The 27,582-nt window shown below is 42.7% G+C and overlaps 1 protein-coding gene across 10 annotated transcripts in view; it reads left to right on the top strand.

Moving 5' to 3' along the window:
• The first annotated feature begins 5,765 nt into the window (after positions 1-5,765).
• Positions 5,766-27,582, top strand: part of MCTP1 (multiple C2 and transmembrane domain containing 1) — a 470,646-nt gene continuing 448,829 nt past the window's right edge. For 4 of the 10 annotated variants that reach the window (XM_037032110.1, XM_037032109.1, XM_037032111.1 and 1 more), the window contains exon 1: positions 5,768-6,521. In XM_037032110.1, coding sequence (XP_036888005.1) covers positions 5,808-6,521 — 714 coding nt within the window. In that variant the 5' untranslated portion in view covers positions 5,768-5,807. Of the gene's footprint in view, positions 6,522-27,582 lie in introns of all 10 variants that reach the window. The other 6 variants (XM_037032115.1, XM_037032116.1, XM_037032113.1 and 3 more) reach the window with 3 other exon arrangements.

Here is a 27,582-nt window from a genome sequence, read left to right as displayed (position 1 = left end):
GACTACTTCTCCAGGCTGTAATGGATGCTGGGTGTCCACCTGTTTTCTGCTCTAGGAGGTCAGTGGACTATATCAAGAAGGTAAATCATAGGTGAATACTCTTGTTCTTAAAAGGTCTCTCTTTCAAGGGATGATAGATTGTAGGTTCTGGGATAAATTGTCTTTATCTTCCCATATAAAAGGGTTGTATCACCCAAAGGAATCTTGCTGGAGAACATTACTGTTTCTTATGGAATGGTCAAGTTGGGAACCTCATTACCTAGACATTAAAATGTACATATATTGTGCCTTAGCTTGGGTTTTCTCAGAAGCTGACTTTGTGATAGAATTCACAGGCAAGCAATGTGTTTGTGAGGTGCAGGGACCAGCCTTAGGGGAAGGGGATACGTGAGACTGGAAGGAAAGGAAGCTGAGAAAGAGTGTGTTGTCAAGCCAATTAGCATCAAGGACACTGGGACTGGAAAATAGCTAGTCCCTGCCTGAGTTGTGCCACCTGAGCCCCTCTCGTGGCATCAGCGAGCTAAGAACACATCTACTGCCTGCAGTCATTGGTTGAGAGCTGCTCCAGGCATCTGGGTTGGGGAGTGTGGTTTGGAAGAAAGCCTGCAGGTGGAGAGATCAGATGCCAGCACAACAGAGTTTGTGGCTGTAATAGCTTCTGCAACATTGTACGTACATCCAAAGGGGGTTATTTACATGCCCATCCAATAGTACCTACCTTTTTATGTACCACTGAAAGTGGGGAATCAAACCAGGAATGAAGAGATGCACTATATCCTACCTTGGAGAACTGTTTTAAAAGCTTGCATACGTTTAAAGCAGAAAGGGATCTTAGAGGGAAACTAGTTCTATGTTTTCATGTTACTAATGAAAAACTGGGCCCCAAGGTCTGCCTCAGGGGCAACCCCAGGCCACATCCCACGTCTTCGGTCTTTGTGCAGCTCAGAATTGACGTGAGGGATGGGCTTGGGGAAATTTCTGCTCTCTCCAAATCTCCAACAAATTGTTTCTTCTCTTCTTTTATATGGACAATTGATTTTTTTTTTTAGTGTAACTACAGCTTCAAGTCCCATTTTGCTCCAATTTAAGCCACATGCACAATTCCTGTATTGTTTTCCAGTCTGGTTAAGAAGAAAATAGGAAGTGGCTTAGGTTAAATAAATAAACAGAAATAACTCCTTTGAAGTTACTTAGACATTAAATGGCATTTGAGAACTGATGAGAAAACTTTCAAGGAAGAAAAAGGCAAAAACTAGTTTATACCTGGAGAATTTATTCTGTTGAGTTGGCGGTATGTTGGCACCTCAACACATGGAAGAGATGTCTGGGTTCCTGGTTTCGAAAAGTTCAAAATCCTCTCCACACAGGCAGGGTTTCTCCATGTGTAGTAGTACAACTTGGTCTGGTAGCACTTTCTTGTTTTTGATAACAAAGTGATGATAACATCTCACTTGAGGACAAGCTTAACTCATCATCAAGAATGCTGCCTATGTTTGACTTTTACTTGGGTCCTTGTGAGGTGGGTCAGGCCAATTGATGCTACTATCCCCATTTCAAAGACTGAGAGGAAACGAGGGCCTGGAGATACCTGGCCCAGTACTGGGAGCTGGCATGACAGCCAGATCTCCACTTACAAGAGAGCACCTGAAGTTCCAGCTAGTTGGCACTTTAACCCAAATAGTCTCAGAGATGCTGTTTTTGTGCTTGCATGCACAGCCTTGTTCTCATCAAGGGGAAGTTGTGATTCTTTCTAAGTCTATCTCGTTGCTTACCCAAGGCAAAGACATGGGTCAGTGTGTCTTTTGAGGACTCTTTTGATTATTCTATTCTATTTACTTATGAATTTTAAAATTAAAAAATTGTGTGACTTTGGAATCCTGTAGACCTGGGATCTTCTAGCTACTCAAGAAGTGATTTGCAAGATCTATAAAATGAGATCTCTGTGAGAATAACATATGTCCAATGATGCAAACCATTTAGCATCATGCTTGAGTACTGCATGTCCTAACCATGGCATGTCCTGTCATTTCTGTCTTCAAAACACTATATCTGGAATTTAACCACTTTTACCACCTCCACCTCCTACCTCACTCAAAAGCATCACTGCTCCTCACTTGGAGTTATAGCTCCTATCTAAACTATGTTCCTACCTATTCCTTCCCTCTGCTTTATCGTCAACATAGAGGCCATAGTGAATCCCTAAAAATTCAAGTTGAATTATGAAGAAACCCAAAGCCCTCCAGTGGCTTCCCATCCCACCAAAGTCCAAAATCCTCACTGTTGCCTGCAGAGCCCTAAGTGATCCATCTGTCCCTTAGCTATCTCTGTCGTATCTTCTCTTCCCATACCCCTTTCCCTGTTCCAGATGCTGTCTTCTTTGCCATTCGTCAAGCTGAGCAAGTTCTTGCCTCAGCCTACTGCATTCAATGTTCTTTCTTCTTGAGAAAAGTTTTTTCAGATTGACTTTGTTCCCTCCCCCATTTCCTTTAGGTTTCTGCTTGGATATTACATTACCTGTCACCTCCCCAACCTCATATATACTATATATTATATATATTATAAATATATATACATTTCATATTAATTCAGTCAATAGGTGCTCTGTATATATATATTTTACTTGTTTGGGAGAGACACAGACACTCAGTCCATTGCAGGCATTTAAAAAATGATTTGAGAGAGAGAAACAGAAGGAGGGAGGGAGACAGAGAGAATCATTGATGTGAGAAAGAAACATGTATTGTCTGCTTCCCACATGTGCCCTTGCCATGGATCAAACCCATGACCCAGGTATGTGCCCTAGCTGGGAATCGAACCTGCAAACTGTTGGTGCATGAATGACTCTGCAACCAATGGAGCCACCTGGGCAGGGCTGTTCTGTCAATATTTAAGATGGATAGTAAATTGCAATAAAAAGAATAGGTAACACTTATTGAAGTCTTGCTATGTGCCATGAATTTTGTTTTCTTTTGCAGGTGGCCATCTATCTTCTTATTGTACCCCATCACCTGCAATAGATGTTAGCTCGGGTGATGCCTCCAACATGAAACCTTTTATTAGTCTAGCCAGAAGTGATTCTTCACTCCTGTGTATTCCCCCAGTGATCAACTTGTACCACTTACTTTCCCCTTGTGTTGTAGAGCTTTTAATAAATATCTTCTCTTGCCCTGACTGGTGTGGTTCAGTGCGTTGGGCATGGTCCCACAAATCAAAAGGTCATCAGTTTGATTCATGGTCAGGGCATGTGGCTGGGTTCCTGGCCAGGACCTCCCCACACATCAATGTTTCTCTCCCACTCTTTCTCCCTTTCTCTCTCTCCAAAAGTAAATAAATAAACTATTTAAAAATAAGTATCTTCTCTTAAATATACCACAACATTTGATGACAGAGACCATATCCAATACAACTTCATATAATGTACAATTTACAGGGCAGCCTCACATTTTATAATCCACTTCAGATGTTCAGAAAAAGTGATATATGCTCTTTCAAGTTGTATAAGTGAACTCATGTGAATAGATAATTGTGATTTGGGATCATAGATTTCAGACCCTGAAATCTCAGAGATAGTATCTGAGAGATAGTGCATTCAAGACAAAACTAGGTAAAGAGAAAAATGAAAATATGAAGGTATGAAAGTCAACCAAATACATCATTATGAGACTGTATGAGTTTAAGGTTGAATTGTGTAGAGTTATCTCTATGGATCCATATGAGTCCATATCATATAAATATTACAAACTTAAATATTTATGAAGAGTTCTGGGAGAAACAGTGGTCATTTTTTTCTAAATTCTCTACAGTAATCCTACATTTCTCTACTTGTCTTCTCCATACTTTGTTTACCATGTTCTTGAAAAACTAGTAACAAAATATTTTTTCGTGTTGTTATTTTCCAAAATATGTTATAGAGAACACTTCTAGGTATTGCAGTTTCCTTTTGGGCTATTAGAGTAGCTCTATATTCAGGTAATTGTTTTGTGGTCAAAAAAGCCTCAGGCACTGAGCTGAGTCCTCAGGGAGACCCTCCCTGCATGCACAATGTAAAAAATAAACAAACCAAAAAATCAAAACCTTCCAAACTCTTTTGGGTTGCTAGGTTTAGCAAATAAATATACAAACCACTAAGTGAAATTTGAATTTTAGATAGACAACAAATAGCACTTCAGTATGTCTCATGCAATATTTGGGACATACATAAGCTAACAAATTATTCATTACTTATTTGAAATTCAAATTTAATTGGGTGTCCTACAATTTATCTGGCAACCCAACCTCCACAGACACTGTTGTGGTAGCCTGTTTCACGGTCTCCATGGGACTTTTACCTATCCGAAACTGTCTGTTCTGACTCTCCCCCTGGGATCGGAGATCCATGGGGTAAGGGCCCTCTTTCCCTTGGTCAGCAGCTGCATCCTCATAGTCTATTGGTAGTGCCCGCATAGTAGGCACTCTCAATAAATATTTAAGTATTTGTTATTTAAAGGTAAGATAAATAGACAAATTAAAGGCTTAGAGAGTTTGGTAACACGTGGATGGCATGCTGCCAGCTAAATGGCATTGGAATCAGCGTGGTGCTAAAAGGCTCAGGGACCTCTTCCAGGTTTTCTACCTTTAGGGGTGCAGAGGGCAGTCGAAGGGGGAAGAGGCTCTCTTAGCATTAGAAGACCCTGGGATGAGTAGATCTGGGGAGAAGCAACGTCTGAATGAACTAAAAAGCCTTTTCCATTTGCCTTGGCAATGAAGTAAATCAAGTAACCACAGGAATATGCAACTGAGTAAAAAGAGCAAGATTCTCTTCCTTTGGAATGGGGTCAGAGGCAGTGCGCATCCTCCACATCGTCGTCCACTGTAAACTCCCGGAACTTTAGGGTTGGCCCTGTAGTCAGACTTCGGAAATCTCTAGACCCTGATTGTAAGAGAAACTATCAGTCCATACATAAATAACGAGAGGGGTGAGGTGGACTGAGATGAAGTCAGCCCAGAACTCTCGTTCTGGACTCGGGGCGCGCAATGTGGCGGGGGCAGTGGTGTTCAGTCCCAGAAGTGAATCGGGTTCATTTCTCCGTGAGGACGTCCCACAAGACCCACCACCGAAGGCGCGTGATCTCCGCTCAGCTCACTTCATCAGACCCAGACGATTGCTGGCGGGCGTGTCTAGTGGCGGCCGGAGCGAGCTGCCTGGGGAACTGTGGCCGGATTCTAGGAAGCAAGCTGGCTCCGATCCCTAACCAGCTCCACCCGGCTCTGGTCCGCCTGTCCTCCCACTTGGGAGCTGGAGGATGGTCCAGGGGAGCTTCTGCGGGGCTGCTGGTCCGGGGTGTCTTCAGCTCGACCTTCCCAGTTGTGTGAGTCGCGTCTGCGTCCAGTTTAGAGGCAGCCTCCCCAGCCGCTGACAGGTGCGGTCCCTGGTGCAGCTGGACGCGTACGCCCGGGTGAGCGTAGCTTCTGAGCCCGGAACCAGCAAGGAGAGGGAGGCAGGGCGCGGCCTGGGGGACTCCAGTGGACTGGAGCCGTGGAGGTCGAAGCTAGAAACTTTGCAGGCTCGGCTGCAGGGATTCAGCGCCAGCGCCAGCCCACCCCGGCAGGTGCGGGGAGAAGAGGCGGCGCCGGAGTCCCGCCGCCGGAGAACCGCGGCAAGAGCGTCTGTCCCCAGGGCTGGCCTGAAGCCGCCGGGCACTCCCTGCCTCTGCTGCTGCGCCCCCCGCCGCCGCCGCCGCCGCCGCGGGGCTCCGGGAGGGGGCGCAGCCAGGGAGGGCGGTGAGGGAGGAGGAGGAGGAGAGAAGAGGAGGAGCAGGGGGTGGAGGATGGAGCCCCGGGCAGCCGCGGCGGGCTCGCCGGAGCCGGCAGCGTCCTCCTCTTTCCAGGCCCGGCTCTGGAAGAACTTGCAGCTGGGGGTGGTCAAGAGTAAGGGCAGTGGCAGCAGCGGGCGTGCAGGGGGCCAGGAGCGACGCCCTGCGGCCACCCCGTCACCCTCCCCGCCGCCCCCAGGTGGCAGGCGGGAAGCACTGGCCGGCGTCGGGGGCACGGGCAGTAGATGGATTGGCTTCAAGAAACGGAAGCAAGTGCTGGACCGCGTCTTCTCCTCCTCCCAGCCCAACCTGTGCTGCTCTTCGACAGAAGCTCTTGAGCCGGGCGGTCCCGGCAAAGCCGAGCAGGGTTCCACGCTGCGCCGCCGGATCCGTGAGCATTTGCTCCCCGCGGGAAAGGGGCCCGCTGCGCCTGGAGCAGGCGGAGGGACGCCTCCTGGCGGACGCTCCCCAGACTCGGCTCCCTCTTCGTCCTCAGCTTCTTCTTCCCTGTCCTCATCTCCCCAGCCACCCCCGAGGGGCGATCGTGCCCGAGATGAGGGTGCCCGGCGTCGGGGCACCGCGGCACTCTTATGCCATCAGAAGAGTTCCTCCCTGCCGGGCACCACCAACCTGGAGCAGTTTCTGGAGCCGCCTCCCCCTCCTGCAGAGCCGGAGCAGAGCCCGGAGAAGCGAATGCCAGAGAAAGGCGGGGAGCGCGGTAGCAGCCAGGTGAGTTGCTGTTGCCTGGGGCCACGCCTCCAGCTTTGGATAAACTGGAAGTGGTGCCTGGGTAGGAGGTGCTGGCGCGGGCTGGAGCGGTGTGCGGGGTGCAGGGTGCGGGGTGCAGGGTGCGGGGTGCGGGGAGCGGGTGCTATCGAGTAAACCAAACAGTGGAAAGAGAAAAACGTCCAGCTCCTGGTTAGTGAAGATAAGACTTGCACCCTGACTTGACTTTTGACATAAATAGCTTTATGAGTTGCCAATGAAAGTGGAAGTATTCGTGGTAGCCACATAGGAGAGGAATGAAGCTAGATATAATTTAGGGTAAATTTTGGAGGTGACTGAGGACTCTCCACTGTGCCTCAACCTTGTCCAAAGATAAACATACCCAACAACGTAAAAAGATTACAACCCTGTATGTTGGTGGTGTAGAGAGGCTAGCATTTGAAAAAATGGTTTGCAGAAAGAAATAGAAACGCGGAGAGGTGACCTGGTGGTAAATGCGAGGCAATCGCTTGGGGGGAAAGCCTTGAAGCAGAAGCCTGTACCCACACGCTCTTCTCCAAACTTCTCGTAGCAAGGGCATCACCGCCTAACAAGCGCGCAGCTTGAACGTCTCATCTGAGTTAGTCATGGCCTTTTCTAAGATTTAATAGTCATCCGAAGCGTTTGCGCTTCAAGTATTCTGCTTTCTACAGGATGTTGCCTCTGATCGCGCACGTTTGGTCAGACAAGAATCAGGTAAAAATGAACCGGTAGGGTCCCGAAGGCGCTCCACTGAGCGGCTGCGTCCACTCCCTCGATGTTGTTGAGGGCAGGCTCGCCCCTGGTAAATGTTTATCAGCTCGAGTTAGTGTTAGCAAATATTTTGAAAGTTCCATTCTGCCAGGGACCTACAGAACTCTTTCCTTTCAATATACCTTAGTTTATTTAAACTCGTTATTTTGACTCAGTTGTTTTTAGATTAATGACATATACATCCCAGCTTTATTTGGATTAGAGCTGCAATAAACGTAGGCCATGTTTTGAAGGATAAGGTGTGAGAATAGACGTGCCTTCAGTAGAAAATTTTTATAGCTTGTCAGTATAGTTTCAGAAAGTAAAGCGGAATATGAGTGTTTTATTGTTTAATAAAAACATTTGATTGCAGCAGCCTGATGTTACTGATATTCAAGGAACCACCTGATGTCGTTTTAGTTATTCTCAGAAGAGTAGGTAGAGATAGTATTGACAGAAAGGCTAAGTAAACCTACCTTTCCCTTCACCTTGCAAGAGACTGTTTCTGGTTCCAAAAGTAAAGTAAAAAGTCATTTTAAAAGGATGTTTTAAATTCAATATAGATGAATACTACGTATTTAAAGTGTGTTTATTTTTGAGTGTATACATAATCCTAATTATAAGAATTTTAGAGTGGGGTACTGTTTACATTTGTTTTTATGGACTTTTGCAATAAAGAATAATGAAAATAAATAATAATTGAATTATTTTGTATGGTAGATATATTACTGCAAATGTTAACTTACTAAATTACTTTGCAGTTCACTGAAGCAAAACATTTTCAAAGCAAAAGCAGAGAATTCTGAATGGATCTTTATGTTTATTTTTGCTAAGAAGCTTTCAGACACCATCAATTTTTATTTTAAAAATATTGCTATGTAAATATGAATTTTGTATTCAAAAGACCTAAATCCATTTTGGACAAGACACTAAACTAACATTATTTTGTGTGCCTTCACCATATGCCGGGCACTTTGTAGCCTTGCATGTTTTAACTCTCAGAGCAAACAAACCTGCGTGACAGAAGTTCTTGTTGCCATTGTCATGGATTAGGAAACCAATGCTCAAAGAATTAAAATAACTTTTTCAGGGTCACATGGTTAATAAATGCCAGGGGTTTTATAGTTAAGTCCTTCTCCAGCATCTTTTTCCATGACAACTTTTAGAACTTACTTTGTTTCTCAGATGACTTCCATCAGTCTTATTGACTAATACTTGCAAGTTTACATACATTCTGGACTTTCTCAGTTTCTTCTCCATGCCTAGAATCAGTTCTATGATGGATTAGCTATATTAATCTGGTTCTTGTTCTCTGTGATTGATTGTTGTATATCTATTATATCACATTTACAAATGACATAATTAATCATTCCATCTATATTTTAAAGAAGCTTTCCATTATAAAGAACTAGCATTTCAATGAAGACATAAAAGGAATAAAAAAGCTAAAATACCTTTCCAAGAATAAGTGAAAGAAGGGTGGGGTGTAGGTGGAACAGTAAACCCTGAGGGGCTTGTCCTGTGCTGGGCACTGTCCCAGGGTGAGGCACAATCGTTGCTCCCCAACATCTCCTGCTGATGGAGCCTTGTTCCCTAAGACAGTTTTCTCTGTTATGAGCCAGAAATCTAAGTTTCTGTAGCACTTTCTCACCAATTCAGAAGAGAAGATTCCTCAGCCCTCTCTAAATACTTCTTTGCCCTACTCAAAAGAGCCCATGCACCTCTCTGAGTGGGGAAGAGGAAGAAATGGAGTTGGAGGGCTTGGTAAGGTGTCCAGGAATAAGCTTCCCCGGGGCAGCACCCTTCCAAGTGCCCTACATATCTCAGAGATCTTTCCCGGCTCTCCCAGCACCTCATGTACAAAAATATTTGGGTATGGGGATAGAGTGTGTAGCACATGTAGATTTCAGTTTTATTCACAGTTCACAGGGACAGATGGGAACACGTGAAGGAAAATACAATAAAAGCATTAAATTCATCTCCAGATTTCCTAGATAAAAAAGAACTTTGTCTCAAGGAAGAAAGAAAATGTGTTGCAAAAAAAACAAGTCATATTGCTCAGTTTTTCTCGTGTCCTCTGTGTGATCCTGGCACCAGCCACCTTCTCCCAAATACTCCCCACCTCTCCATCCCCCAGCCCATCATGAGGCCCCAACAACATATGTGCACACACTCTGACACTGGGTAGAGATGTTAAGCAAAAGCCAAAAATCAAATTGGGTTGCTGGGGAAAGAGATTAGGAAGTCACGATGAACCGTGATTAAAACTGAACAAACTACCTCCCCTGGCCCTGCCAGCCCTCTCGAGATTAGGTTTTCTTTAGCCAAATATACCTTCGAAACAGAATAGCACACTTGAGAATGTCTTACACATTAAGTAATGTGCACTATTTAATTTGCTCTGAAAAAACAAGAAAGACATCCCACTGACTCTTGTTCACGTGTTGGGCCATATTGTCACACCAGATGCATTTCATTTTCTGCTGCACAGTTGGGAAAGATGCTGTCTCAATTTGTGTGCGTATCAAAAATATGCCAATTTTATGTGTTCTGTCTTGATGAGTTACTAAAATTGTATTATGCTAGAATCAGAAAGTCAGTATTTTAGGATGAAGAGTGCGGGATGAACATATTGCATTTTTCAGTGTCTTAACAAAAAAGCTTGTAGTGTTTGTGAATGTTAAACTTTTACTGTTTTTCTTTTAGATTCATTTTGGTTAAAATTATCTTCATAGAGAAGCAAGAATTTTTAAGTGGGTAAATTGCCCTGGCCAGTGTGGTTCAGTTCATTGGGCATCATCCCATGAACCATAAGGTCAGGGGTGGAATTCCTGGTCAGGACACATGCCTGGGTTGCATGTTTGGTGTGCTGGGCACACACTGAAGGCAACCAATCAGCATATCTCTCTCACATTGATGTTTCTTGCCCTCTTGTTCTCCTTCCTTTCCCCTCTCTCCAAAATAAAAAATAAAAATATTTTTAAAAGTGGCTAAATTTTTCAAAACATAGTAACAGGAATATTCATTCATTGGGATGAAATCTCCGAAACATATCTGTGTGCTCTGACAAAAAGTGGACAAATATTTTCTAAAATTAATTCTATATGTGAAATTCATCTTGTTAATTGTCTCACCCCTTAAAGAAAGTATTTTCAAAACCTATTTAAAAAGGTGACGAGTTAATTTTTGCTGTCTAGTTTTCAAGTATCTTCAATATTACTTCAAGGAACATAACTTCATCTTGGGGAGGCACAGATTTAAAAAGTATACCTAAGGGAAACGATGAAAACCATTAAAAACTCTAATCATGAAAATGCCTAAAAGTACCATTAGTAGCTTTTTCAAAGTGCATGTGTGCTGGGGGTGGGGCAGGACGTTGTAGAGCAGGGTGCGAAGTAAGTTTGCTGTGTGACAGTGTTCTTGGAAACAGGGGCATCTTCAGGTCATTCCAGGAGTGAGAGGTTTGCTTTGGAGTGGAATTGTTCCCTGTAACCTTTGGATTCTGTCCTGTGTGTCCGGCACATCTGAGTAGAGCTGTATGTTTTGTATAAATGGAAGTGTTGTAACACAGATACTGTGTGAGACTGACTTGAAACGAGGCTCGGTAAACATTAGCAGTTGCTGTTGTTATTATTATCGAACAGTATATTAGAGTTTGACCACTGCCACCGTCACAGATGATGGGTGGTCAATAGGGAGCTTGGATGGTCCTTTTCATTGAATTTAAGGTATACATTATTTTACTTGGTCTGGTGGCAAAAGTAGCTCCCAATTAGCCAAGGCAGTACTGGCGACTCACAACTTCACAAAGAAAAAAAAAGTTGTATTACTTTGGCAAGCACATGCACATTATCACGGAAAAGTGAATACATGCTCTGAGGAAAACAGGATTAATAGATTTATAAAGAAAATAGAACAAACATTTCTGCCTTGTTTTCTTTTCCCCGTTGTTTGGAAATAAGAGGTGATTTTACAAAATTAAAGGTGAATAATGTATCTTTGGTACTTCAGGAAACATATAGTGTAATTTCTTTGCTCACGACAATTACCACAGTGTCTGCCAGCTCTAGCTGACGAGGAGTGTGTGGTTTTCTTGGAGAGCAGGGTCAGCTTTGGCAAAACCTGCAGATTCAGAAATTAGGGTCATGCATTTTTGTTGTTGTTGTTGATTCATAGCTATTTACAGTGTCATAGCAGACACCTGTTTTGGATAAGCAGTCATCAGTTTTTTTAAATCTGAAAGTTTTTGTTCTTTTTTTCTGGCAAACTTACTATATACTACATATTTCCCTGCCTCAATAAGCCTAGCAACCTAAGTAAAACCTTTTCTTAATAAATGAGGATCACTGTTTGAATCCTATGGACTTTTGGGGGGTTTATTTAATGTGAATGAAATAGGTGTTTTCTATAGGTATTGTCCTGGAACTTGCTTTATATAAGCTTGCCTTTCCCCCCTAAAATTACAGTATAAAGCATACCTATATTGGACATGTTTATTTTTCTATAATTATTGAAAGGTGTGAGGCACCCTTCCTCAAGTCATTTTTTTCACTTGTCAAATAATCTTTACTGTATTTGTGAATTTTGACTGGTCAGCACCATTAAAAGTACCACCTATTTTCTTTCCTGCCTGCTTAACTCTACGCACCATTTGGGTTTCCTTGTCACTATCAACCTTTTCTTTACATGGCTTTTTATAAATCAGGTGGAGAAAGTGAAAACTGTCCTTCAGCAACTCAAGGCTTTATTCGGACAGACATTCCCCTCCACTGTAACCAGCTTTTTATTAGAATTTCTTTTTATCAGTAGAATGTCAGGCCATGATTTTCCTAATGTCTCCATTGTTTGTATTTAGCACTCCTCTGAATGTAAGCAATGCGAAAAACTGTATTTTTCATATAATGAGATTTGAAAATCCTCCATACTGCCTTCTTAAGAGAATGATTTTCCTGTAAAGTCTCTTTCGTGATATTTTATACCAGCCTATTTCCCATTCTCTTAGGTCCTAGCCAATATGGAAAATTACAACGTATAATAGATAAGTGGACCTCTGGACGTTTAGGATCGATGCCTCCTAATCCCACTGGTTTTATTCAGAGAGGCCCCTTCAACATTAGTAATCGCACCCTATTTTGGTTAAGCCCAAGCTAGCTACACCAGCACTGCCAGAGTGGAATTTGGCAAGGCTTGGTACAATTGACCTATTTAATCAGCATTGTAAACGGTTCAGGGAAGACCACTCAGTGAATGGTTGCTGAATGAATGATGCTGTGAACGGATGGACCAGAGCTGTTCAGAGATAAGGTCTCTGGAAAAGTTTCAAAATCTCTTTGCAGTTGTGTAATGATGTTAATACCTTCTTTTTCTGAGTCTTTTAAAGCCTGGAAGATGTGCTTGACAATCCCCTCTTCTCCCAGCTGGTAGCTTGCCTTTTCTCAGCTTGTCCTTTAATTCTGGGTCATGTCAGCAGGCATGGAGGGAGGACCTGACACCGACTAAAGGCTGCACTCTGTGCTCACATGAAGGATGGAGCGGTGGTTTCTGTTTCTGAAGTCTCTGGCTCAGGGGTGCATTTCTCGGAGCTGGTCTTCCACTGCCGGCACCCGCTTTTGCACCCAGGTTTCCTTGCCTGGCCTCTGACTTTGTGCCCTCACATCCAGGCAACCTGCTGCCATATCCTCACTCACTTCTGATCCCTGAGTCTTAAACTCTGCTCTGGAATCTTAGCTCAAGATATCGTACTTTCCTGCCAGCGTCATGGCCACTTTTCTTCAAACTTGTGTCCTTGCAATGGGTTGAAGTCCCGATCTTGATCAAGAATCCTGCCCTCACTAGCCTGGTCCATTCTGCCACCTCTTTGGTGCCAAGGGTGTGTACTGGGGTTTAGAGACTTGGCCAGTTGCTTTTCATGGTGAGGCAGATCTCCCGTCTCATACAGAGACCGTTTGTAAAACACCAAAGCCTCTCTCCAGAAAATCTACTTTGCTACTACATTCTATTGGGGCATTTCTTCCCCTGGGGCACTGGACTAGAGCTGATCTTTTCACTGAGCACCATTCACTTTCTTTGTGTCCACACTCCCTTCTCCCCTATTTTTAAAGCTCTCACTATGCCTGCTTTTTAAGATCACCACCCTTTTCCTTAGTACCACCTGCTTTTTTCTTTTTCCCTAATGTCTGTCTCTCCACTTGCAAGACTATTTTTTGCTTCTGGAACTGCGCTGTCCCTCAGGGCAGCCACTGGCCATGTAAAGCTATTGGCAGTGGGAATTGTGCCATGAGAGTAAAAAACACTCTGGGTTTTGAAGCCTTAGCATAAAGAAAAGAAAGTAAAATTATCTAACTAATTACTATTTTATATAATACTTGCATGTTGAAATACTACTTTGGATACAATGTATTAAATAAAATATTATTAAAGTTAATTTTATCTATTCCTTTTCATTTAAAAAATGTGGCTACTAGACAATTGAAAATTATGTATGTGGCTCACATTTTTATTTTTATTGAGCAGCACGGACTTGAAGCCAGTGTTCAAACTCCATTGCTCTGTCATCAGGGTAAAGAAGACGAGCAACGAGGGTTGGGTGGGGCTCACGGTGGAGCAGGGGGGAGCTGCTGGGGGCAGCTTCGAGGGGGCAGCTGCTGCTCAGCTCCAGCTGGTCCCCGCCACACAGTGAAGAGGCAGCATTGCCAGAGTTTCTGCATTCTTTGGTAGAAGCCAGAAATCTGGGGTTTTGTGGGAAGTCTCCAGAATCTTGAATTTTTGACATAATCTGTATTTTTAAAAACACCACAAAGGCTATATACAATGTATGGCTGGACTGAATCTAGCTCTTAGTTTGACCTTCTCACTCAGAGAGCTCATGTCTGATGCCTCCTTTCCCCTCTCACTGCCAAGAATATGTTGTTTGCCATGCGATGCCGTTACAAATAAACCAGGAGTGGTGGGAGGGAATCCGGAATGCAGTGGGTTAAGGGGTGTGTGGGAAGAGGAGGTGGGGACGAGAGAGGGCCAGGCTGTCTGGCTCTCTCCAGAGGATAAAAAAGTGGTAGTAGGAGAGTGAGAAGAACAATGTTGAGATGGAATCGGGAAGACTTTTAGTTTAGTTTAGTTTTTTTTTTTTTAATGACTAGCACTTGAGTGGATTGATGAGTAGAGTGTGTAGAGAAGTAGTTGAAGTAAGTTAAAGGGAGAAATGGGGGAACTCAATGGAATGAGGTTCCTAAGGATGTGTATGGGGGCGGGTAAGGATGTGCAAAAGGGAGGTGATCCTAGAGACCTGGGAAAGTGGTAGCTTCAGCCAGAAGGTGGATGCAGGTAAGCCACAGGTTTAGTGGCAGTTATTTGAGGGTGTTTCCACCTGATGGCCTCTGCATTGTTTCAAAGTGTGGTCAGGATTTAGATACAGGGGGAAGGGGGAAAGAATCTGGCCACAGGCACAGAGATGAGGAAGTGCCCTGTGTATTTAAGAAGTGGGGGGATCAGCATTGGGATGAGGCCTAGGGTGTGGACATGTGGAGAGTGGGAAATAAAGGTGCGAATGAAAGCATGCCAGACTGAGCCGTCTATGTAGGCTATCTCCAGGGCAGCAGCAGTGACCCCTGGTGGCTTTTGAGCAGGGTCAGGTGAGCCTTAGGAGGGTCAAGTTGGCAGCACAGGCAGGAGGCCATGCTGAGCCCACAACAGGCCCTGAGAGCTGAGTGTTGACCTGGCCTGGGGCCTGGGAAGATGGAAAAGATTGGAAAGGCCAGCCTGTGGCTGAACCTTCAGGGAAGGAAAAGTGGAAGGAATCGGTCAAAGCACGCTTTTCCTTTTCCTTTTGCCATTGATCTGTTTTGGTTCTGTTCATAAGTGCTGTTATTGCAAAGTCCTTTTCTTGGAGAAGGGGAGGGAGGGTTGAGTTTTGAATTTGCATGCAATGCAGAATGGTTGAGGGCACCAGGCTCCCGAGTGGCAGGTTGTCATTTATTTACTTAAAAAGCTGATATTTGTTGTAGTTATTTTATATTCTTCCTGAATAAAATAGTTATTTTTCTGTGCAGCATTAGGCCCTGAAAGTAGCGAGTTTTCCTACCGTGCCAAAGAAAAGCAAAACATGTTTGTCAGTTTTAAAAAATCAGGTAAAACAAGAAAACCTCCTACATATCCCTATGACAGACACTTAAGGTTCCTGATATCAGAGTGGCTACATACTTGAAGAAACAGTTACAATAAAAGGGTTTAGAATCCATGGACTCTGTTGGAAATTCCTGCTCTTTGGGCAGTGTACTTCAAATGTGTTAAGTATGCATTCTCTCTGAGATGGAAGGTTGGTTTGTGCATGGCAAGTGACCAGGTTTTGAAGGTTGCAAATAGATATTCTCCAAATAGAAACCATATTCTACCTGTGCCTTTAAGCCATAGTTGACTCCCATACTTTTATTGAAATGTAAAATAGCTTCTGATCAAAGAAAAGGCCAGCATTTGCAGTTGCCTTTGAATAGTATTTTCAGCACACAAGATTAGAAGTCTGAGTGTTTTCCAAAATATCTTTTGAGATCGAAATAGGTTTTGCAGACAAGTTCTGTGTCGCTGCAGAGCTGTCGCCGATCCTTGGGCTCCTTAGAGGTCAGAACAGCCTGAATCAGCACGGCCCCCCTGACCCTGGCCCAGAGCAGACAGGCTGCTCCCTCCCTTTCTCCTTTCTTTGTGTCCTTCCATTTTTACAAGGAAGCAGGAGGTGAGGGACAGGGATCAGGTCCAGCTGAGACTGTGACCTCGCCTGGTTCTCTCTGGCTTTCCTTGCATATATGTCCATTCAACCCAACAGTTCCAAGTGAAAAAACATTTACTTACCCATTTTGGTCATCAGCCCTCAGCTCCTCTCTACTCCTTCTGGCTCCTCAGGCAGCATCCACTCACTCTCACCTCAGGCTGGTGCTTTTGTGACTTTCTAGCATGCCCTGTGGGGGTCAGCTGAGCGAGACTGAGGGGAACAGGCAGATGGGAGGGAGACCTCCAGTTTGCAGTTTCCCAGGCCCCAATCCCACAGCCTCTTTTCAAGGAAGAGAGAACTTTGAAAAGCATTCTTACAGCTGTTCCTCTCCACCTGGCATTTTCACTTTCTCTGTCTTCAACTTTTTTCTTCCCCTGTGTATGCCAGAATGTGAGGTGGGGCTGTATGGAACTGCCCGTGAAGGAATCTTGGTGCATCTTGGGTGATCAGTGGTAGTCAGTGTATCTAACTCTGTCACAGGACTCCTGGTGTGTTACTTGGGTGGCTCTTCACTCTCTGCCCTCTTCCTACCTGCCTTTCAGTTGTTTCACTTCTCTTTGTTTCTGAGAACAGGGGCAGGGAAAATAAAAAATAAAACAAGAAAGGCACTTTTTTTACTAGAGGCATATTTTATATGTATATTTTTTGGCATTGAAGTTGAAATAATTGACTTCTCTGATGGTTTGACATTTTGTATTGCTTTGGCATATGCTGTTCACACACACACACACACACACACACACACACACACACGCACACAGCAGGACTTCACCAGGAATGGCTCATACACATACCTATTTTTTCACACACCTCATAGAGTTAAAGATAACCAGAATGCCTGCAATATTTCTCCACTTCTAAATGTAATCTGATGGTTCTAAATGTCAATGGTAGCATCATATTTGCAGGTGGGTTCCATTTATCTAGTTTGGGTGGCTGTGCTGGAGCTGTAACCAGCTCTGCCAAAGAGAAAAAAAAACCAATTAGGCAGCTTTTGAGGTTTACAGTGGGGTGTGTTCTACAAAAGGGGACGAATAATCTGCCTTTGAATATAAACGGATGTATAAGGAGAGCCTTTTCTTCAGTAGAATAATCCTTCTCCTCTAAGTGTCCATCTTATAGCTACCACTGAAAAGAGGTCATTGAATTATTCCCTTCGTCTTTTGAAATCTAGTTGTCAGAATAACTAATATCTATCATTAGTATTTTCAAGGCTGGCCTGGCTTTATCATCACGAAATGATCCTTACAAATAAAAGAATAAGAAGGTCTTTTGGTAAGCTCTTTATTGATATAGTTCAGCTTTTTATTAGAGAAAAAGTGATACCTTTGGCATAATAAAGATGTATTCTCATAATCGCAGGAAGCTCAGAGAGTAGGGAGCCACAGGCTTTAGGGGCAAATGAATCTGGGCAGCGGGGCTTTGGTGTTGGCTGCTTAAAGAATGTGCTATTTCTGTTGATGAGTCTTAGTGGCTTTTTTATTTCTTGAAAATAATTCCTTATATCATTTCATTTCTTTATTCGTCCTCTTAATTGTATCTAGATTGAATCCTGAGTGGTTTATTCACAAGTGCCCATTTCACATTAAAATTTTTTCTCGAAGTATCACTCCAGTGAGTTTCAAGTGCTACACAAATTTTGTTTGCATTTAGTGTCAGAAATTGGTTATGTGAACTAGTTTGCACAAGTATTCATGATCTTCTTCATACTGGTACTTACTCTGGTGGGGCTTAGCCTTTAATACCTTGTCTTTGAATGAAATTTTGTTAAATCACAATACACATGCCACCTTCTGACCTTGTATTACATGTGGTAGGACATGTTACGTGGTCCTCCCCAGCCCACTCTGTGCTGGGTTCTTTCTCTTTGCTCAATTGTATCATTTCACCCTGGACCTAAATAAAGCTAACCAGCAGGTGGGGCCATTTTAAAATGACACTTTAAAACTGCTATTAACTGTAGCCAAACACACAGCACATTCAGCACTGTTCTGTTTTCTATGTCTTAACTCACTAATTTATTACAACACTTTCTGAAGTAGGTTTATTACTGCTTGCGTTTTCTAGATGACTACACCGAGCCACAGGAGATTCGGTGACTTGCCCAGAGTCACACATCAGTCTAGTTTGGATCCAGGTCGTCTGGCCCTCAAGCACGACCCAGGAAGGCTGTCTGAAGTAGGTTGTGCCCGAGAAGCCCAGATGAGGGAAACAGAACCGCAAGGGGAAGTTTGGGACGCAGTTCGAAAGCCCCATCTTCTTCCCCCCTCAGGAGTGACATTATAGCTCTTCTTTGCCTCTGCCATTTCCATCCCCTCTTTCTTCTTTCTGAAGGTTTTCTCATAACAAGTAAATTTAATAAAAGCAGGTTTAGTGTAACAGCAGATTTTGGTTTCAGGCTTAATCCTGGCTCTATCACTTACTTCTCACTTGTGGAATGCCTCTAACTTTCCTTTGAGAGCAACTTTTACTTCTCAGTTCTGCTTTAAAAAATTCTTCCTTATCAAGTACCCACTAGATCACCACTAGTATTTCTGTTACTGTTTTTTTTAATTAGGGACATGATATAAGTTACAACACCCTTGTAATTGTGTATTTTCTATATTCTATAGCTTCATCTCATTTCTGTCATTAATGCTTTTTTTGTTCCACGAAAGGCATGGTATTAGGGGGAAGAAACAAAGTAGATCTCTCTTCTAGGTATTTTTTATACAGTGTCTTAAATAAGCATTGTAGAATATATACATTAACTCACTTAACACCTCACAGCACTTTTGACAGAGCAGTATTGTTCATTGCATCTTATATATGGAAAATTCTCTGGGAGATAAGTAATTTGCTGTAGTCCTGTTTCTGTCCATAGTTAGTAAGTGGCAGAGCTTGGGTGAAAGATGTCTGCTTTCTGCCAGGGGCATAATTTCTGGGTACCCACTACCCCACCAATGAGTGCGGCCACACCAGTGCGCGAGTGCCAGGCACAGTGCCAGGCACTGCTGCCCAGACTAGAGATTCGCGGTTGAGTCTGGCATTTCTTCCACACCAGCCTTGCTGATGGATCTGAGAATCACCATGGCTTTGGAGAGACACCTAGAGAAATGTGCTATTATTAGTTGGAAAAAGTATCCAGGAAGATATAATGAAATGGAAATGCATGAATTTTTATTTGGGGGCTCAGTTCTGAGAGCTTATAATTGAATATTTTTCAGCTCATTCTCCTTATGGATTCTATATCTACATCTTGACTTTCAATCACATTGTTAAATGCCTGTGAAAATTTGGATGGTAGTCTAGGTCCGTGATTTTAACCTTTTTCATCTCACGGTATGTATGAACTAATTATTAAAATTCTGCTGCATGGCAATATATATATTTGCTTGTCTGATTAAAAAAATAGGTATAATTTTGATTCATTTACACTGGTCAGCTATTGTTGTGTTGTCAGTTTTTAATTTGACAATCTAAAGGAAAAGACATCAGTGTCCCTAATTAAATACTAGGTATTGCATGTTTTAAAAGTTCTTGTGGCACACCAGTGTGCCTCTAGCACATACCTTTTGAAAATTGCTGGTCCGGGTGTTAAGACCTCTGGACAGGAATACAAATTATTTTCTTAGCATCTACTTTTTTGTGAATACGCCCCTCTAGGGAATATTCCTTTAACAAGGAATAGGCAAGATAAAAGATAAAGTCTTTTGAATCTGGTACAACATCTGTATCTTGGTAGTAATAATAACTGTTAAAATCTTCTTAAGTACTAACAAGTCACAGTTGTTTATTTAAGTATATTTTGTTGATTATGCTATTACAGTTGTCTCATTTTTTCTCTCCTTTATTTCCCTCTACCTTGTACCCCTCCTCCCTCCAGCATTGCCCCCCCCATTTTAATTCATGTCCGTGGGTTATACATATAAATTCTTTGGCTTCTCTATTTCCTCCACTATTCCTAACCTTCCCCTGTCTATTTTGTACCTACTAATTATGCTTCTTATTCCCTGTACCTTTTCCCCCATTCTCCCTCCCTGCTGATAACCCTCCATGTGATCTTCATTTCTGAGATTCTGTTCTTGTTCTAGTTGTTTGCTTAGTTTGTTTTAGGTTCAGTTGTTGATAGTTGTGAGTTCATTGTCATTTTACTATTCATAATTTTGATATTTTTTAGAAAAGTCCCATTAACATTTCATATAATAAGGTCTTGGTGATGATGAACTCCCTTCACTTGACCTTATCTGGGAAGCACTTTATCTGCCCTTCCATTCTAAATGATAGCTTTGCTGGAGAGAGTCATCTTGGATGTAGGTCCTTGCCTTTCATGACTTGGAATACTTCTTTCCAGCCCCTTCTTGCCTATAAGGTTTCTTTTGAGAAAGCAGCTGATAGTCTTATGGAAACTCCTTTTGTCTTCTTTTCTCTTGCTGCTTTTAAGATTTTCTCCTCTTTAAACTTGGGTAATGTAATTATGATGTGTCTTGGTGTGTTCCTCCTTGGGTCTAATTTCTTTGGAACTCTCTGAGCTTCCTGGACTTGCATGTCTATTTCCTTGGCCAGATTGGGGAAGTCTTCCTTCATTATTTTTTCAAGTAAGTTTTCAATTTCTTGCTCTTTCTCTTCTCCTGCTAGTACCCCTATGATTTGAATGTTGGAACATTTAAAGTTGTCCCAGAGGTTCCTAAGCCTCTTCTTGTTTTTTAAAATTCTTGTTTCTTCATTCTGTTCTGATTGAATGTTTATTTCTTTCTTCTGCTCCGGATCATTGATTTGAGTCCCCATTTCCTTCCTCTCACTGTTGATTCCCTGTATATTTTTCTTTATTTCATTTTGTCTAGCCTTCACTTCTTCCTCTATTTTGTGTTTGCACTCAGTTATTTCTGTGTGCATCCTGATTACCAGTGTTTTGAACTGTGCATCTGATAGGTTGGCTGTCTCCTTGTTGCCTAGTTCTTTTCCTAGAGTTTTGATCTGTTCTTTCATTTGTGCCGTATTTTTTTTTGTCTCAGTGCAGCTGCATAACAGCTGTTATGCAGCCTTAGGTATTTGCCAGGGCAGAGCAGCTTATGTGGCTGCCTTGTGGTGACATATGTGGGGGAGAGGTCTGAGAGGGAGCAATGCCTCTTGCTTACTGCTTAGTTGGCCTTCATTAACTTTCCCCACTATCCACAAGCAGATTGGGCCCTTCTGGTGTTGATTCCCTGGTGGGTGGGTTTGTGTACATTCTAGAACCCTGTGGGTCTCTCCAACAAACTCTCTTGTGAGGCTGGGAGTTTCTCTCACTGCTGCAATCCCCACAGGTTTTTACAGCCAGAGGCTTTTAGGCTTTTGTTTCCCATGCTGGAACCCTGGGTTGTGCAGTCTGTCTCGCTCCCCAGTTGTTCCTCCCCGCTTATCTGCATGTGAACGTGGGACTGCCTGGTCTTCCAGCTGCCACCTCACCTGCCTGGTCTGCCTCTTTGCTTCCCATCCTCATTGCTTTGACTGCCCATCTCTTCCCCTCCTACCATTCCGGATGAATGTTTCTTTAACTCCTGGTTGTCAGACTTTCATATAGTTCAATTTTCTGGCAGCTCTGGTTGTTTTTTGTATTTAAACTTGTCCTTGACTTTCTTTTGGTTGTTCAAGGAAGCAAGGCATATCTACCTATGCCTACATCTTGGCTGGAAGTTCTCCAGCTGAAAAGTCAACACCTTCAGCGCTTCCCAGGTATTACTTCATTTAATCTTTGAGACAACTTTAAAGGAGCAAGAATTCTTTGTCCCATTTTGTTGATAAATCAATGGAGACTCAGAAAGGGTGAGAAAATTCCTCAAGGCCATACAGCTGGCATGTGGCAGAGCTGGGACTTTGTTCCTACGTGGCTGGCTCCAGAGCTCAGGAGTCTACCTCCCATGTTACACCGCTTTCCCCGACCCCAAAGAGCTGCTGCGTCTGCTCGGGAGCACTGTCATGTAGCTCTTCTCCAGGTGTTTTGGAGTGGGCAAAAGAGTTGGTTAAACATTCTGTATAACAAACCAGCCCCACATATATACGTGTACCTGGAAATCTCCTTACACTGCAATGCCGATAATTCCTCTCTCTCTTCCTCACATATTTGTTAAGTATCTACCCTCTGGTAGGTGTGGTGCCTTATGATACTTTGATAAAAAACACTAATTCCTGATATAGTAGAGGAAACAGCCATTAAATTTTTAGACATACACAAATCATTATCAATTATAAGCATGATAACATTCAGAGGAGCACAGAGAACTGTAGGAGTGAATTGTTAGAGGTCCCAGCCTGATCCTGAAGGAAGGATAGGAGCCTGGAAGGCACTCCTAAAGAAGATACATTTAGGATGAAATAAAACAAGGAATAGGAGTCCGCCAGATCGGGGGAGAGGCAGGAACTGAGGGCTGTGGCAGAGTGTTCTGGGCAGAGGAAACCAGAGCAGAAGGCACTTAGACAATTACCCAGGCAGCAGAAATTTGGTGAATAAGAGGTAAATAGAGGAGAGGAGGGTCTGGAATGGTTGGCAGGGGCCAGACTGAATAGGACCTTGAGGGCTGTGGGTGGATGTTGGACTTCAACAAGTACTAAAGCCGTTTTGAGAGCCCGTGTGCTTGGCCATGAAGAAGAGAACCATCTTCAGGAAAGTCCATGACCTTTGTGTGGGAGTAGCTTTGCTTTGCTGCTATGCATGGAACTACTTTGCACCCACAGAGAGGGGGGTTTTGTAAGGAGATTCAGAAGCATGTTGGGGCTGTCATTCTCTACTAAGATAATGGCATTTTAAATGTCTATAAGAATTAGAAATGCCTGTTGATAGAAAATATCTTTCCCTATAGAAAAACATGACATTTCATTCTTCCTATTGCTAGTTTTACTGAGCACTATTGGAAGGTACCTGATGGCAGCAAAGACAGCCTGATTGTCCATCATCAGTGCTCAGGGGAGAGATTCTCACAGCGCATTGCCAAGCCCAGGCAGGGATGAAAATGAGATGAAGCCCGTGATCCAACGTTACCACTGCAAATTGTAGAGAGCATATTTTTTTGTGAAGTGAAGTGAGGATTTAAAAAAGAGAAAAACTTTGGAAAGGGATTCTAAGGAGGCGTGCACTTAAAAGTCTGTATTGTTTATTATAATTGTGGGGTGATTAGAAAGACTACTTGTTGAACAAATCTAAAGCACAATAATGGAGATTTGATTTAAATTTTGTATTTTTCTATACTTTTAGATGTAAAGCCTAAATTTGATTTTTTCATGTACAGCCAATATTCACAGTTATGAAACGGATTTGCAACAGTGCACTGAAGCCAGAAAGAAAACTTAAAGTGTGTCAGAGCTCACCATTACGCTTGTTAACACAATGGTATAGGGTGAAAAAAGAGGAAACGTCAAGATTTCTTACTGGGACTGTAAGCCCCTCAAACAATTGAACTTCAAGTAGCAGCCATAAGCCAGCCCACCTGTTACTCTGTGAAAGCTCAGGATATAGATTCTAATATGTTTGGTAGGCAAGTGTAAATGCTCAGAAATTGTACCAAGCCCTTAACCAAAACAAGTCTGCCAATCTGTACTTGACCTCCCCAGCCAATTACTCTGATGAACAACCACCCAGGCAACGTGGGCTGCCCCAAGCACCCAAGTATTACTGCCATCTGGAGTAGGAAAGAACATCTCGTAAAAAATCAAATGGCATAAGCCATGTTCAAGTCAAAAGAGTGTCTAGAACAAACATATTTTTTATCTGCTAGCATGGAAAAATGTGATGTTTCTTTATTTGTTTTTTATGTACCATTTTGCCAGAGTCATAACCAAGTAAACACCATAAAAACAGCAAAGAAATGTAACATTAATTCTCATCCTGTTTGGGGATCATGGTCCCTTTTCAGAAACTAAGGAAGGTTGTGCCATTTCCCTCACAAAGAAACACAAATGTACACAAAACCAACATTATGCCTTCACCTTCAAGCAAGGAAGTCCTTGACTGTCTGCCCTTGGACTCCAGAACCCTCCATTAGTAGCCTTGGGAGAAAAGAAGAATTCAGTCATAATTCTCATGAAACAGGATGGCCTCATTAGCACTAGAAAAAAATTAAGACCTGAGTCCTTGAATTTTCAACTATGATCTTGTATGTTTATTTATCCCAGAACCTGGCACAATACATGATTGATTCTTAGGAAAGCTCTGTGGACTGGCCTCCTAGGAGGAAGTGCAGTTGTGCCTAGAGATAAAAAACCAGTTGTATCCTGCAGCTGATCTACTGAGGAGGCCAGCATACAACTGGAACCCTAATTTGGTCACAATTGGAGTTTCCTGTTAATATTAAGAAATTAATTTGCACTTCCTTCTTATTAGATCTTGTATAAAGATTCTGCTTTGGGATGGAACCACTGAGAAGTCAGATTCCTATACTAGAGTACTGGAGTATTGTACAGTTAAGGAAATAATACCAGGGGAATTCTGGATCTCAGGAGATACAGAGGCTTAATTACCACTCTGTGACTGCTGTGGGGAGAATTGGTCTGATTTGCACCAGTGTTAGTGTGAATAGGCTTTTGTTCTCTCAACTCTCTGTACTCATTTCCTGTCCATAATAACATGGCCATTTAAAAAAAATAAATGTGCCATAAAATGCAGAAGCCCACAATCTGGAGTTGATTTGGAAATCTTGGACATTGCTTATAACAATTTTTAATCAGATATATCTCCCCAGGCAAGGAAAACAAAAGAAAAAATAAACACATGAGACTACATCAGAATAAAAGTTTTTGCACAGCAAAGGAAATCAACAATATAAAAAGACAACCCACAGAATGGGAGAACATGTATTAAGATGACCTGTATCTCATACATCTGATAAGAGGTTAATACCCAAAATTTATAAAGAACTTAACAAAACTCAATACCAAAAAAACGAGCAACTCAATAAAAAAATAGGCAAAGGACCTAAATAGACACTTCTCCAGAGAGGACATACAGATGGCCAATGGACATATGAAAAGATGCTCATTGTCACTAATCATCAGAGATACGAAAATGAATCACAATGAGATACCATTGCACACCTGTCAGAATGGCTATTATCAACAGATCAACAAGCAACAAGTGCTGGTGAGGGTGTGGAGAAAGGGGAACACTTTTGCACTGTTGGTGAGAATGCTGACTGGTGTAGCCTCTATGGAAAACAGTATGGAGGTACCTCAAAAAATTAAAAATGGATCTGCCTTTGATCCAGTGATCCCACTTCTGGGAATATATTCAGAGGAACCTGAAACACTAATTTGAAAGAACATAAGCACTCCTGCATTCATTGCAGCATTATTTACAATTGTCAAGATATGGAAGCAGCCCAAGTGTCCATCAGTAGATGAGTGGATAAAATAACTATAGGACAGTCACACAATTGAATACTACTCAGCCATAAAAAAGGAGAAAATTTTACCCTTTACAAAAGCATGGATGGACCTGGAAAACATTATTATAAGTGAAATAAGTCAGTCAGAGAAAGACAAATACCATATGATTTTGCTCATATGTGTAATCTAATGAACAAACTGAACTAACAAGGAAAATGGGGACAGACTCATAGATGGAGAGCAGGATGACAGCTAGTGGCAGGGTGAAGTGAGGGGTTGGAGGAATTAAGCAAACATGAAAAAGGACTCATGGACATGGACAACAGTGTGGTGATTCCTGGGGGAGAGGGCCATAAAGGAACAAAAAGGCGATGGAAAAATACAATAAAGAGTAAAAAATAAATAGACATTACTAAAAAATAAAAATAAAATAAAATAAACCAACACAGGCCTACCTAACTCAGAGCTCCTTGCCTGGAAACCTGATTTTCTGCTTGGGGCATTGGCCTTTGAGAAGGAAGATGGGTAGAGCTGAGGGTGGGATGTCGAGAGCTTTTGGAGAATTGATGCTTAGTGTCCCAGGGGTGAGGAGAGAGACCTGCTTCCAGGGTTGGTTCCACAAGGTCCTGCCAAGCATGCTAGGCTTGGGATCAGGGAAGGGACACATCACAGATTGAGGAGAGATGGGTAGGGAATGGTGATGCCCAATGAGACAGACGGAGCCCAGGCATCCGGGATGTCTTACTCAGCACTCTTTCTTTGTAAGTGACAGGAGCTCAGTTCTTCCTGGGTCTGGTTTTAGATCTGTCTGCCTGCCCCTCGCCTCCTTCTTTCCTTCCTTCTCCCCAAATTTCTTGGCTTTGGGCATCCTCTCAGGTAAGGTTTCTCTACATGGTGACCCCAGAAGCTCTTGGCATACATCTTCCTTGTAGTTGTTGGGAGGGAGTCTCGTGGGATGATTTGGACCCACACTCTGCCCACTGTGGCCCAGGGATGAGGAGAGTGGCAGGTCACGTATGTGTCCTTTGAGGCTAGGAGTGAGGAATATTCCACATAGATGGTGTGGATTGAGAGTGGGAGGGAGGCAGGTCCTTAAAGGCAAATCAGATTGCTGTTGACAGGCAATAATCTCCAGTGTCCCCTTGGGTTTTGGTCAATAATCAGCAATTGGGAAGATGAATGATCAGCCATTCAAAAAATCTCCTGTGAGCTGCTGGACCCAGCAACTGGACTGGGACACAGGCTCATTCCAGCCCGGCAGAGGGAGACTGCTTTTTCCTGTGTTTTTAATATAAAATGAGCATAGAGTATAGGGTTAAAAATATGTCCACTAGAGTCTTTTATGCCTTTCTTTTTGAATGGGTTATACTATTTCTAAAGTTAGAGTGATGAAATGACTAGTTTTCAAATCTACTGTGGTACAAATGATGGTATCCCAGTTAACTTACAGCTTAGCACATTTGTTGAGTCCTAGAATGTTGGAAAATAACCTATAAAATGTACTTTACATTAGGGAGATGCTGATCCCCAGGAGTTAAATACACTGAAGAAGTTGAGATATTCTCTCCTCTCTTTCTCAAGAGCCTAGAATACAATCAATTCCTGACCTACACCTTACTTAGAAGCTATTTCATTTTTACAAATGTGCTTTAGTGGTATTTACCCCTCACTGCCTCAGGTTTTCCTATTGTCCCTGCTATCACATTCTGGGAAAAAAAGTGTCACCTTTAGAGGATCTGTGGTTTCAGTACAAAGGAAGAGAAAAAATAATGCAAAAAAATAAACCAAACCAAACTGAAACAAAAAACCCCAACCTAGGTGAGTTGTCTTCCAGAGCTCACAGTAAGGTCCTTACCCTCTCCAAACCTCACATTCCTCTTCTCTGAAACTGGGAGGATAAGATACCTACTTGAGGGTGTTAAGAGAGTCCAGCGAAGAGTATAAATTGTTGGCACACAGTAATAGCTCAATAAATACCATTATTCTCCATTGCCTTCCCTCACCCATCATTGCTAATGGCCTGTTGATTTCCACATTTGGCTTAAGTATTTTCTTTAAAATTACACCAGTGTCTTTTGGAGCCTTAAGGGATGATCATTCACACTCTAGCATAAATTATTTCAATTATATTCTTTCCTCCTAATATTTGGATTGAATAGGGGGCAGAGTAGATGGGATGGACGGGAATTAGCTCAATCT

The sequence above is a fragment of the Sturnira hondurensis genome, unplaced genomic scaffold, assembly GCF_014824575.4.
Source record: "Sturnira hondurensis isolate 20B ecotype Veracruz unplaced genomic scaffold, ASM1482457v3 Scaffold0021354, whole genome shotgun sequence".
Lineage (NCBI taxonomy): Eukaryota > Metazoa > Chordata > Mammalia > Chiroptera > Phyllostomidae > Sturnira > Sturnira hondurensis.
Note: the sequence above shows the minus strand (reverse complement) of the source record. Positions and strands in the feature narration are given on the sequence as shown.